The following is a 12,825-nucleotide window of genomic DNA, read 5'->3' as shown; positions in this document are numbered from 1 at the left end:
AATAATGTGAGATTATTTTTCTAATAGTACAAATATTTCTATAAAACGAATGTTCTTTCGAAACAGCGAAGTGCGGCTCTGTAATCATGAAATTACAGCTGTGCTGTGCGGCCTCGGAATGGGTCCCGCTTTTTAAACAGCCGCGGAGTCCAAACCCTTGAGATTGTATTCGATTCGTGTCTAGTAATTTTTGAAGACGCGATATTGTATTCGTTCGACGAATCGGACAGAAAGGTATTCGATTCGCTATTTTAAAATATCAAATATTTGCACAACCCTATTGTGCCAGAAATATTCGCCGCAGGAGATTTCTCGCTAAGCTGGGTTGTGGAGTCGGGACGAGAGTTACTCTCCCGTTCCAGCGATGCGCCCTGCATGGCTCGTAATCAAACCCCCTTTTGATACACTTGCCCGCAGTGCCTGGTGAGCTGGAGTGGCTCGTGGTCGCTGAAGTTAACGAGACATGCGCTCGGTTGTCCTGGAGTCCTCCCCTGGAGCGCAACGGAGTCCTCACAGGATTCGAGGTGCGACACATATGCCGCGCCCCTCTCCCTTGGTACAAATATTGCGCGATCCCCCATGCGGGCGCAGCAAAGCTCTGCAGAAGCGAGAACGAAGCGCCGGCTTGTTCCCCGCACAGGTCATAGTGGTGGCGAGTAACGACACGGAAGAGGAGAGCAGCTCTCTCCTCCAGGCCCTGGTGGTGGGTCCCGGCGTCCGAGAGCTGCTCCTGCACGACCTGGAGGCCGGACGCAGCTACAGCGCCGACGTCAGGGCGACCACCAGCGTGGGGCACGGACCTGCCATCACGGTCCACTTCGCCACACCTCCTCTAGGTGAAGAAAGCCGCCTTGGCGGAGCCTTTTTTCCTGCTTTAAACACATTTTGAAAACTGCGCTGCTCTTTTCCGGGCTTCACTCTGCATACCAGCTTTGCCGCTTTGCCAGGCTCACATCCAGTGCGCTGTTCTGTAGCTGTGCTATACGGGGCCCAGCTCGAGCGCGTAGTCGCAAGAGGCCTAGAACACGTTTACAGTGCATATTTTGTCTCTCTGAATCCTCACCTCCGTTTTCAGCGCTCTTGTACTGCTGTAAAGCTGCACCCGGCGCTCAAGGAGTAACAACCAAGCAGTACGTGGCCGATTGCACTTCATTGTCCTGCTCCCCTTTTAATCCTTTTTGAAGGTACGCTCATGAACCCTCCTATCCGGTCGCACAAAGGAACGGAACAGTTTGGTGGTATTTTATTCTAGGAGGAGAAAAAGAATGGGGACGCAGACGGTGGCGAACAACCAGAAGAAACGCAGGACGAAGTCTGAAAGAGTGGCCTTCACATTGCATAATGATTTGGAGGGCACGATGTCATTGCGCATATGCACACAACTCGAGGCTGCGAGCGGGCGCGATACATCAAGAGAAAACTTCCGAGTTTTCAATCTCCCGGAGGGGGGGGGGGGGGGGGGGGGGGGGGAGAAGGCAGGTAGCACCCTCTTTCTTTTTCATTCGCCCTCTCTACCCTGCTCCGGGCATGCTCCTTAGCAATATATTTATTTATTTTACTCTCAGGATACAGCGTACATAACAGAGGTGACCGGCAATTCACGGCAATAAATTAGACAAAAAAAAAGAAGAGGACCAAGTATTGATCCTTGAGGAACAGCAGAACCAAGTGGTACAGTAGAGGAATCAGCGTCATTAAGGCTTACAAATTCAACACGAGAAGAAGGAAATCCATGGATCCAGTTAAGAACTGCAGGGGCAATGTTCAGCACACTTATTTTATGTAATAGCAATGACTTATTAACTTTTTCGAAGCAAAGTCAAGAAATATGCAGTCAGATGAAAAAGTGGAGTCCAAATAGAAGTGCAAGTCGTAAGTGAAGGAAAGTAGTTGAATGTCACAAGGAAATTTACGGAAGCCATGCTCTGTTAGAGAGAAGAAATTGTTCTCCTCCAGAAAATTAACAAGATGTGTAAATATATGCACCATTATTTTGCATGCTATTGATCTCGAAGCTATGGGTCAATGGTTAGATGGATTCTGTTTACCTCCGGCTTTATATACTGGTATGATCACGGCAGTTTTCCAGTCTTTATTAGTACACCATGATGATGCGATTCTGAGAATATGCATTTCATGATGATATAACTATACTCTTTAGTATTCCGTATAAATTTGCCATTTATGCAATCATTTCCGCTGGAAGATTTTAGTTTCAATTCCGTAATTGGTATGATGCGTTGCAAGTCAAACATGATGGGATCCATCGCGAAATGATCGCACAGCTGGAGATCTGGACGTTGGATACCATTAGATGAAAAAGGAAACGACTTAAAGAAAGTATCATTTAGTACAGTAGCGCAGAGGTGGTCGAGAGTAGGTTCGTCGGTGGGTGCAATAACGACACTTTGTTGGTATTTCCATGTTTTATTATGTTCCAGAAGTGTTTTGGATTAGTCTTCAGAATGTTCAGGAGGGTTACTTTAAAGAAGGCGGTTTCAGTTGACTTCAGTGCTCGTTAATTTGCTGAAGCAGCTGTCTTGTATGCTGTCCAATGGGCAGGTTTTAAGGAAGACTTAGCAGTTCGAAAAAGAACGAAAAGAAAGAAAGAAAGATTTTTGTTAATATCTGTTATACCATGGATCATGCATATTGGAGTACACACGCCGAAGCGGGATAAGACGATGAACCAGTTACGAAGCTTTATTCCGCTACTTGCCCCAGTTTGTTCCTACTGAGCGCTCGAGATAAGCTGGTAAGAAAATATCTAAAAAAGATCCCAGTTATTAAGGGCTACAAAATGAGCTTTGTTATAGTCGCTAATTGTCTTGGAGAGTTTTGACTGGGGTGCACGTGATAAATCGAACGTGAAATGCAGGATATTGTGATCTCTCAGGCCGGGCATATGTATTACGTGTGACATGGTATCTTCAGATGATGTTACTACAAGATGTAGACACGGGCAGAGGCTATATATTGAAGGCTCTGCCTTCTAAAGACTGGGTCCGCGAGCCATGGTCTCGCCCGACGAGTGACAAATCCAATCTTCTAAAAACATCGGTGTACAGTCGAGCCCACTTATAACAGCCGCAGATATAACGAACGCTCGCTTAGTACGAACGAGGGCGGTGCTACCGCCAAAATATATATTGGGGCAATGGCACGGTGTCTCACATAGAACGAACTGTTGTGGCCTCAACACTCGGTTAGAGCGAACGCGGAGCTGTCGGGCCCCCGTAGTTGACCAAGCCGGCGGCGTTTGGCGCGGTTTCGCTCGACTGCGAACCCGCGGCAGGCGAATTTCGCGCACTTTGTGTTCCCCTGACACGACGCGGCAGTGGCATGGACGGCAGTGACCGGCGGCTGCCTTTTGTCATCGGCAAGTCACGTAAGCCGCGATGCTTTGGAAGCTACGTGCCCGTACGCTACAGGAACAATACAAAAGCCTGGATGAGTCGTGACTTATTTGCCGAGTGGCTTGTCGAGTTCGACCGCGACATGGTACAAAAAAACAGGAAGGTCCTGCTCGTGCTGGATAACTGTGCGGCGCACCAGGTGCAGCCTTCCTTGAGTGCGGTGACAGTGCTCTTCTTGCTTCCCAATGCAACCTGCAAAATTCAGCCGCTGGATATGGGCATCATTCATGCGTTCAAGGTGTGCTACCGGCGGCGCGTCATCCAACGCTTGTTGATCGTGATTGATGCTGCCATGCCAGTTCGCATCAGCTTGCTTGCCGCCGTGGAGATGTTGAAAGCGGCGTGGATGGAACTCACCGCGGAGTGCATAGCAAATTGCTTCCGCAAGCCGGGTTTTATGGCCCAGGCACTGAGGACGCCATAGATGACCCACCGGAAGGCCGGTCGCACGAGGACTTGTGGCAACGCGTCGTTGACACGCAGCTGGCCGGACCTGACGTTGCCTGGGACGATTTCGTTTCTGCTGATGACGACGCCGACATTGCGGAGCCATGCACTGACGAAGCTATTGTGCGTGAAGTGCGAGCCCTTCCTGACTGCCCAGAGACCAACGAAGACGATGACGAGGATACTGCTCTACCGCCGGTTGCTGTGAACGCTTCAACCGCGATCGGTTACATCGCGTCGCTTAAGGAACTCGTGTGGAGCAGAGGCCTTGGCGATGAACATATTACCGCGCTGGAAAAATTAGAAACGGCAGTGATGCGATCAGCTTTGAAGAAGCAGACATGCATCACGGACTTTTTTCAATAATAAAGTTAACTTTCGTCTCGCTTGCTCTTTTTGCCCGTATTATAGGTGGTCCACTTACTACGAACTTTGGATACAACGAACAAATGCCGCGTGACGATCAAGTTCGTTATAAGTGGGCTCAACTGTATTCCGGATACACAAAAAGCACTTTGCAAGGACACAGCATCGGACCATTAGTTTCAATATAAACATATTTTAAACTCTTCGTGTCTATGAAACAATAGACCATACAAACATTCTCACAAGCTAACAGTTTAAAATTTAAAGAAGGAATATGAACTGGTCATGCATATTTCAGAAATATAAACGAAGACACAAACAGGAGCCAAAGAGCATGCAGAAGGTTTAATGGCGAAGCGGCAACACAGGGAAATGAGGACCAATTTCATCGGGAGGACTAATATGAGCTCATGGACGGTGGCCGCTTGAACAAAGCTGGTGTATTTTACTATGATGGTCTTCACTGTCCTTCACATTATACAAAGGCTACCGCGCAATCCAGAATATGTTTCTTTACACAGTAGACATCTTAATAAACTCGTCCGCGATGTCAATGCGAATTATTTTGTGGACGAGCCCTTTGTGCCCATGGAGAAGTGCTATGGGATTTAATCCAGCTGGTCCTATTGTCGACCTGAGATACGAAGGGTATATGCTTGGGCTTGTTGGTTCATATTTGAAAGGTAAAAACGTAGCGCAAAGAGACAAGGACACAGAAAGACAGACAACACACGGCGCTACAATTTGACGAGATACGATTTAACGGGACGGAGGCACGAAAGCAATCTCTCAGATGTGCATGGTATGACTGTAATAGTCAAAGCAATTTTGACGAGCTCAGCCACCTCGGGCAAAATATCTCGCAGCTGCTCACCGTTATCGCCAGAAAGCATCTCAAGAACGTCCTGAAATTTATTTAAGGGTGTATTGCGCTGACTTGCAATATCTGTGACCATACTACGGTGAAGGTTGAGCCATTCAGGCTCAAGATCTTGCCCGTAGTATTTCAACAAGCACGTGCTATCACTTTTTTCTGTCAAAAACTGCTCGATCTCTTCCATGTGCTGCCACATACCTGGTGGATACCTGTTGTTTAGCGAGGAATGTATCGTGTCCACTACCTCGTTGAACCGCTGACGGTACATGTCCACGAACGAAGGAAATACGTGAGGTAGAGATCAATCGTCACGTCGTGGAGCCTTCCTTGCCTTGGCGGAGAAGCTTCGTTATCTTGAACATGCAGTTCCAATTCACACGCCTCTGCTTGAGTCTCTTTCCGAAATCGGCAAAACCCTTGCTTCATAAGTTCCCTGAGACTCTCCCCGACAGCCTTAACCATTTTTTCCGCTTGATAAAATCTCAATGCTGCCTTCTGCAACGCCGTGCTTACTGCTTCTAATCGCGAAAATACGAGTGTCAGGAGCTTGAGCAAGAAATATGTGTCAAATTTTGACAGCGCTTTCAGAAATCCGCTGGCTTTGGCTCCGGCGTCGTTCAGTTCTTGTGATGCTAGGCCATGAAGAAACGAGATGAGGTGGCTTAGTTTTGAACAGCCGACATCAGTGGGGTGGCCCTGAGCGTCCACCTCGTGGGACAAAGCTTTCGCAACTTTGCGCTTCGATCTTCTTCCTGAAATGCCTCAAACAAATTTTGATGTTTTGGAGAACACGTAACGAAGTTTATCATCTCGGATATCATGCCCAGGAAATCGCTACATACTTCAATTTTCTGAGACATGTCCCGTAGCACAAGGTTCAGTACGTGCGCAAGGCAGTGTACGTACAGTGCTCGCGGCTCCTCCTGCTGTGTTAGGGCTGCCGCCGACCGTCCTGCCCTCTCGTGTTTCCAGTGCCATCATAGCATTGCCAACGACAGCTGCCAATGCCCAGATTAAAACAATAGAGGATGTCCTTAAGAACAGCAAAAATACTGGTTGCTCTGGCGTAAGCAGACGTGAAGCGTGCGGCTGGAAACAGCGACATCGCTCTCGGCGACTCCCCGTCGCCCGCGTGAATGTGCCAGTCCGTAGCAGAATATATGCTGCCCCCTGACCCCATCGCTCAATCTCCGGACGTGGGGAAACGCCCCCCCCCCCCCCCCCCCCCCCCGCAGTCGGCGTCTTTGGTATCCCCCAAAATATAGTAGATTTTAAGTGGTGAGGTAATTACTCATTAGAATCCATCTGAGCGCATATTTTCATTTCGTGACATGACATACGAAAGGGGCACAGCTATCTTAGCAACTTCGCTGTTGAAGACAACTTCACATTTGAAGCTGGAGTGGTGTTAGTAAGCATTTGGGTGGAGTATATTTCTGTTAAGGAAGTAATTACGGGAGTATTATAGTGGACTAATTATATTTAAATTAAGGAAGTAATCTGGAGCCGCATGCCTGCGCTCTACGGATGCTAATTAGTAAATAAGGGAGAAAAACTTCCGCATCAAAAACTGGTTTCAATGCGGCAGGACAGACCAGGGAAGTATGCCCGGCAGTGATGTTCCGTGCCGTAGTCGAAAATTCCCTTAGACCCAAAAATCCCTATTTCTTGCAGTTTTCCTTACAGCAGTTTGGAAACAGTAATTTGGAAAGCAACAGAAAATTTCGCGTCTTAAAATTTCCCAAAAACCCATGAAAAATCTCTTTTCGCCAAATTTTACTCGTAAAATTCTCTCTAGAGGAAAGCATTCCCGGAATTAAGCATACCTGAAGCCCGGCAGGCAGGCCTGCTCTTGTAAAGAAGTAGGCCCCCGAAGCGATTCTGACATGACCGCAGAATGCGCATGCGCGGAACAATAAAAATATTTTTCTGTTGTTCGTGTATACTGGCGCGGTTTGTTTTTGGGCTCTTTCGCTTATCGTTATCCCTCATTATAGTAAAGGTTGGTTGTTTGGTTTGTTGGGGTTTAACGTCCCAAAGCGACTCAGGCTATGAGAGACGCCGTAGTGAAGTGCGCCGGAAATTTCGACCACCTGGGGTTCTTTAACGTGCACTGACATCGCACAGTACACGGGCCTCTAGAATTTCTTCTCCAAAGAAATTCAACCGACACGGTTCGATCCCGGCCGTGGCGGTCGAATTTCTTTGGAGGAGAAATTCTAGAGGTCCGTGTACTGTGCGATGTCAGTGCACGTTAAAGAACCCCAGGTGGTCGAAATTTCCGGAGCCCTTCACTACGGCGTCCCTCATAGCCTGAGTCGCTTTGGGACGTTAAACCCCAATAAACCAACTAACCAACCTTTACTATGTCTTGAGTGATCGTTTCCCTGCTGTAGTTAAAAGCTTGCGGTACTCGGAGCATATGCACTGGGCGGTTCATTGTTACGCATTCGTGCCCTCGCAGTCGGCGCATCGATGCAGACGGACGTCGACAGGTCCCTGCACTACCTGATCCCGTGGGTCGCGGCCCCCTTCGGTGTCGCCGTTCTCCTGCTGCTCGTCAACGTGGCGGTGCTGATAGCGCTGGGCCGCAGGCAAGTGTGCGGTACTGAGCCGGGGAGAAAGCGAACGGACGAGACAGCAGTACAGTGGAAAGGGTTTACAAAGAATGCGTTTGTGCGCTCTGCCTTTGCCAAAAGTACCCAGGCTGCTCTCAATTGCCGCGTTTCAAATGTTATTTTTTGATGTTGGAATCATGACTATAGAAACGTTACGAATTGTAATGTTATTATAACACTCAAATCATAGCCCTAAATCAACATTCCCTATATTTTCAAGTGTTGTGTCTCGGGACTTTTCCACTGTTTTTGAGGTAATGATGCTTTTCAACTAGCACAACTTCTGACTTAATATTTGAGATGATGCCTGCCATAGATTTCATGCGCTGTGCAAAATTTCTTCACAAAATTCCTCCATCACTGTTACTTACGACACCCTTCAAGGCTGGCTGTATAAATCTTGCTATCTGTTTGAAGGTGAGTGGTTGAGTTGCATGTATTATTTGTGGTGCATTGCTCGTTGCAAAATGTTCATTGCAGTGGCGTATCACAATGGTCGGGTCTGTTCTTACAGGGTTAATTTACCATTAAGCGTAACTGGAATTTATGTTGTTTAAATGTTTCACTAAGACTAAGGCAAGGAAGATGTTATCCCACTGCTTATCTGTGTTAAGGGCTGTCACAGCGCAAAAAGAACAGCACGAGCACAAAAACCGGGCACACACAGTGCTGAGATTCTTGTGTTCGTGCTGTCAAATTCGCCCCAGTTCCACCCTTGCAAGATTGTATGCAAAGTTTCCCGAGCGCTAGAGAAAAGGGCATTAAGAACAGTGCATTAACTATCGTTTGACCAAAACAAAAGTAGCATTGCTGTAACGTTTCGGTCCAACCTAGGCAGCGCTGTTCACGTTCACCCACACGTCCCTGCAAGGTTGGGCCGCGTATACGCGCTTCCATTTCCAGAGCCAGGAGAGCCGGAATTTATCGCGCTGCAGCATCAACGAGAACTGCATTATCGAAAATCTAAAACTATATACGGCCCTCACTAACATCGAGCTACAAACCTCTGATTACAATGGGCTCCCCCTTTGTAATAGATAAATTTGCCTATCGTATTTTAGTTAACCAGCATGTTAATTAAAAGGTGTTAGCTAGTATTCTTCGTTTCATTTCCGTCACCGTTGGCAGTACTATACCGAGAAAAACTTCATATCAACTCATAAAACGTATTATTAAATGTTATATCGACAGCCTTCATTGAAACAGCCTGCGTAGGTTTCTTTGCGAGAGCACCAGAATACGCTTTCTTTGGTACGTCAAACCGGACACGGCATGGTTAACTAACTCGACATCAAGCCAGTTTCAACTCCAGGCATATCTACTTTTTTTCTTTTTTAAGTGCATGATCAGTGACTCGCCGTGCTTGACGGTTTAAATCGCTTCAGAAATTAAGACGCATTGGTTCGAACGGTCAAATTTACGAACGCACAGTTGTCAGCTGTTTAAGTAGACAGCTGGGCAAGTCACCCAGGTATACAAAGCATTGGAATGATGTTATAAAATTGTTATGTAAGTTGCAATAACACTGCATGCTACGTTGAAACGTTACATGAATGTCGAAAATTAACAAATAACGCTATATATTGTATCGTAAACACTACATAAGCATACAAAGTAAGGATTGTGTTAATGCGGTGCTCTAAACGCTATTATAATGTTAAAAATAATGGGGTGTAATATCCCCCCACTTTATTCAATGAACAAATCAAATGCGCATGCTCAAAATTCTTCGAAACGAACCCAATCCTTTCTCAGTTTCTTAACCGTTTTTGAATAATTGGCAAATGTTCGAATAAGGCACACCGGGGCTTTTTTCGACTACTGTTCCCAAAACAAGGTCAAAAACAAAGGCGCCCACCACGGAACAGTAAAGAAAATGAGAGTATATGAAAAGCAGAAACTGTATAGGGAGTCTTGCGAACCTCAGTGTCGCACTCTGTGCGGCGGGCATACATGCACAACACATGCTGACAATGAAGCAAGCTGTGTTCGGTCCGACCTACAATCGCATTAAAAACTTCGAGTTAATGCGCTACGAATATTACCAAATTGCATGCCCATTCAACATGGATGAGCGAAAGAGCCACAATTGTGACGCTAAAACGGAAAGAAAGTTTCTATGAAAGCAGGAAATGCACAGACATCGCGTGGACATGTTGCACGCAGAGGCCGCCAGTATAGAACTGCGTTGACTGTAGTGGACCCTGGAACAAAGCAGTGCCGGGTTCCGTGTCTGTCTTTCGAAAGGGTGCGCAAAACCTTGTCCAGATGTCCAAGGAGCCAACTTCGTGTGCATTAATTGTAAGGATGAGTGATGTGGTGATTCTGGAGCGTGAATTGCTGAGCGAGTTGGTTATCCATGTTCTATAAAAAAAAACAGCTAAAACGAAGACGCAGGACAAAAATAAGACACACGCACGCACGCACGCACGCACACACACACACACACAGCACGCGTGCGCGCCTTCATCGACTGGTTTTACTGGCGTGAGCATAAACTCATCTACATGGGCATGGCTGTTGGAAATCTTGATGGCCCCGCCGCGGTGGCTCAGTGGTTACGGCGCTCGGCTGCTCACCCGAAAGACGCGGGTTCGATCCCGGCCGTGGCGGCTGAATTTCTTGAAGGCGAAATTCTAGAGGCCCGTGTGCTGTGCGATGTCAGTGCACGTAAAAGAACTCCAGGTGGTCGAAATTTCCGGAGCCCTTCACTACGGCGTCTCTCATAGCCTCAGTCGCTTTGGGAGGTTTAACCCTAATAAACCAAACCAACCAAAATCTTGATGAATCCACTAACCGCATTTAAAGAATGGTGCGATGTTGTGCTTTTTCACCTTGCCAGTTGCTGTATGAGTACGCACGGTACGCACACGCACACAGACGCACGCACTGTCGCCGGCGACAATGTGCGTGTGCCTTCTTCTTGTCCTGGGTGATTTTGAGAGGAAATGTAATGCGAAGGCAGGGTAACCGCTGGTCCTTAAGGGTAACGTAGTGGATTCCAAGAGAAGGCAAGCGTATTAGTGGGCGGCAGAAAGTCATTTGGGCGGATGAGATTACGAAGTTTGCAGGAATACGGTGGCTGCAACTTGCGAAGGACAGGGTTAATTGGGGAGACATGGGAGAGGCCTTTTCCCTGCAGTGGGCGTAGTCAGGCTAATGCTGATGATGATAACTTCTTTCTTTTACCAAAATGCGAAGTTTTACCTTTCAATAAATACTACTGTGTCCCTATTGAGCTGGCATTTCCATATATGGTGAGCGTGATACCAGGACGGTAGGAAATTATTCGGTAGTATACGTTTTCTTTCTGTATATGCGAATAAAAATAATGGGACCATTTTATGTCGCGTTTTGCCCGTCTTCTCTAATATCCCGACTTGCTGTTGCGTGTCTTCTAGTGGTTAGCAGTGCGGCGTTTTTCGACAGCTACAGCTTTAAATCCGTGGCAACATTAATTGAAGAAGAAAGTTTGGCCTGTCGGCGCTGTTTCAACATTAGCACAAGTTCAACGTTCAGACTTAACGCTTTTCTAATGCTGTGCTCTAAATGTTGTTAGAATGTTTAAATCATAACTACAACAAATTAGAAATATATTTCAAGCACTGAGTCCCAAAACGTTTTCCATTCTTTGCAAATCGCTTTGATTGTGCCCGCCGTAGATTGCATGAACAGCCCCGTAATTTTGTTAGCAGACTTTCGTTAATGGTCTAGGAGTGTGCGAATATTCGAAACTTTCGAATAGTGACTCGAATATCCTTTTATTCCATATGTTGAACGTGTTAATTAGTGCTTGTTCAAAATTATTCGAAACGACTCGAATTCGTTCTCCACTTTTCGAGTAACTGGCGTGAAGCTTTCGTCGACGCCTGGCTGTTCCACGTGAATAGTTTTGGACAATTATCGGCACAATTAGAAAATAATCACGCAATATTCGCTTCGTATTGGATTCGGATTCGAAAAAGTACTGTTCGCACACCGCTACACGTCATCCATTAATCAGTATCTCTCATGGGGCATCTTGCAGTAATGGCCACATAAACGACTCCATGCTGTCCGTTCGGTTAAGGTGAGGGCAGGAGTGTCATGCATTGGCTGCGCCGTATCGTGGAGCTCAAAAGTGTCACCCTCGTTGCTGGTCCCCGCTAAGTGTTAATTTGTGTACTTTCAAAATTGGCGAGCCTGCATGTTCTACTTCACCATTTTATAGAATGCTGCGTATATGTTGTTTAAATGTTTAATTCATATTACGGCAAACGTTTCATAAACGTTACAAAAAAAATACATTAAGACAAATGTATTAATATTCGACCAAACCAAAGCAGTGTTAGGACTTTTTGGTACTACCTTGGTGGTGGCTGGAACAAGGCGAGGGATAATGGTAAAAGACAGGGACTGAGGACAAAGCGTGTGGTGTCTGTCTCTCGCTTTTCTCCCCTGTCTACCAGCGCTGTAGCCGCGCCAGCATCTCCGCTTCCCTCGAATCGGTGCCTGATGTCTGTTTTTCAGCAAGGAGCGCATCCTGGAAGTGAGCAGCGGCACATTCGCAAGCTCCACAGTCTCCACGGCAGTGTGCGACGAGTTGGACCTGACCAAGCATCACTCGCTGGGCGACAGCGGCTCTGAAGACGGCTTCTTCGTTGACTGGAGTCCGTCCAGGACGCTCCAGCAGAGCACTTACATCTAGCGCTGCGTCGTCATAGATCAGTTCCCGCAGTGCGCACTTCTCGCATGCCGCTCTTTTCTGGAGCATTGCGAGTCCGTACCTTCGCATAATTCCAAAACACACGCGTCGGACACTTTTTTTTTCCGAAGCCACGACAATTAATCCTGCATGGTGTAAATACAGGGTCGCCCCGCCGCGGTGACTCAGTAGTTACGGCGCTCGGCTGCTGACCCGGAACACGCGGGTTCGATCCCGGCCGCGGCGGCTGAATTTCGATGAAGGCGAAATTCCAGAGGCCCGTGTACTGTTCGATGTCAGTGCACGTTAAAGAACCCCAGGTGGCCGAAATTTCCGGAGCCCTTCACTACGGCGCGCCTGAGTCGCTTTGGGACGTTAAACCCCAATAAACCAAACCAAACCAAATACAGGGTCGTC

General features: G+C 47.2%; 1 protein-coding gene across 1 annotated transcript in view; it reads left to right on the top strand.

Annotated features, from left to right (window-relative positions):
* Positions 1-12,572, top strand: part of LOC149341906 (uncharacterized) — a 69,668-nt gene extending 57,096 nt beyond the window's left edge. The window contains exons 21-24 of the mRNA XM_089544205.1: positions 418-524; positions 641-836; positions 7,571-7,700; positions 12,234-12,572. Coding sequence (XP_089400331.1) covers positions 418-524; positions 641-836; positions 7,571-7,700; positions 12,234-12,411 — 611 coding nt within the window. The 3' untranslated portion in view covers positions 12,412-12,572. The remainder of the gene's footprint in view (positions 1-417; positions 525-640; positions 837-7,570; positions 7,701-12,233) is intronic.
* Positions 12,573-12,825: the final 253 nt, after the last annotated feature.

Source organism: Amblyomma mixtum, chromosome 5, assembly GCF_055824585.1.
Source record: "Amblyomma mixtum isolate Tamu chromosome 5, ASM5582458v1, whole genome shotgun sequence".
NCBI lineage: Eukaryota > Metazoa > Arthropoda > Arachnida > Ixodida > Ixodidae > Amblyomma > Amblyomma mixtum.
The sequence above is the reverse complement of the archived record's forward strand: the minus strand, read 5'-3'. Positions and strand labels throughout refer to the sequence as shown.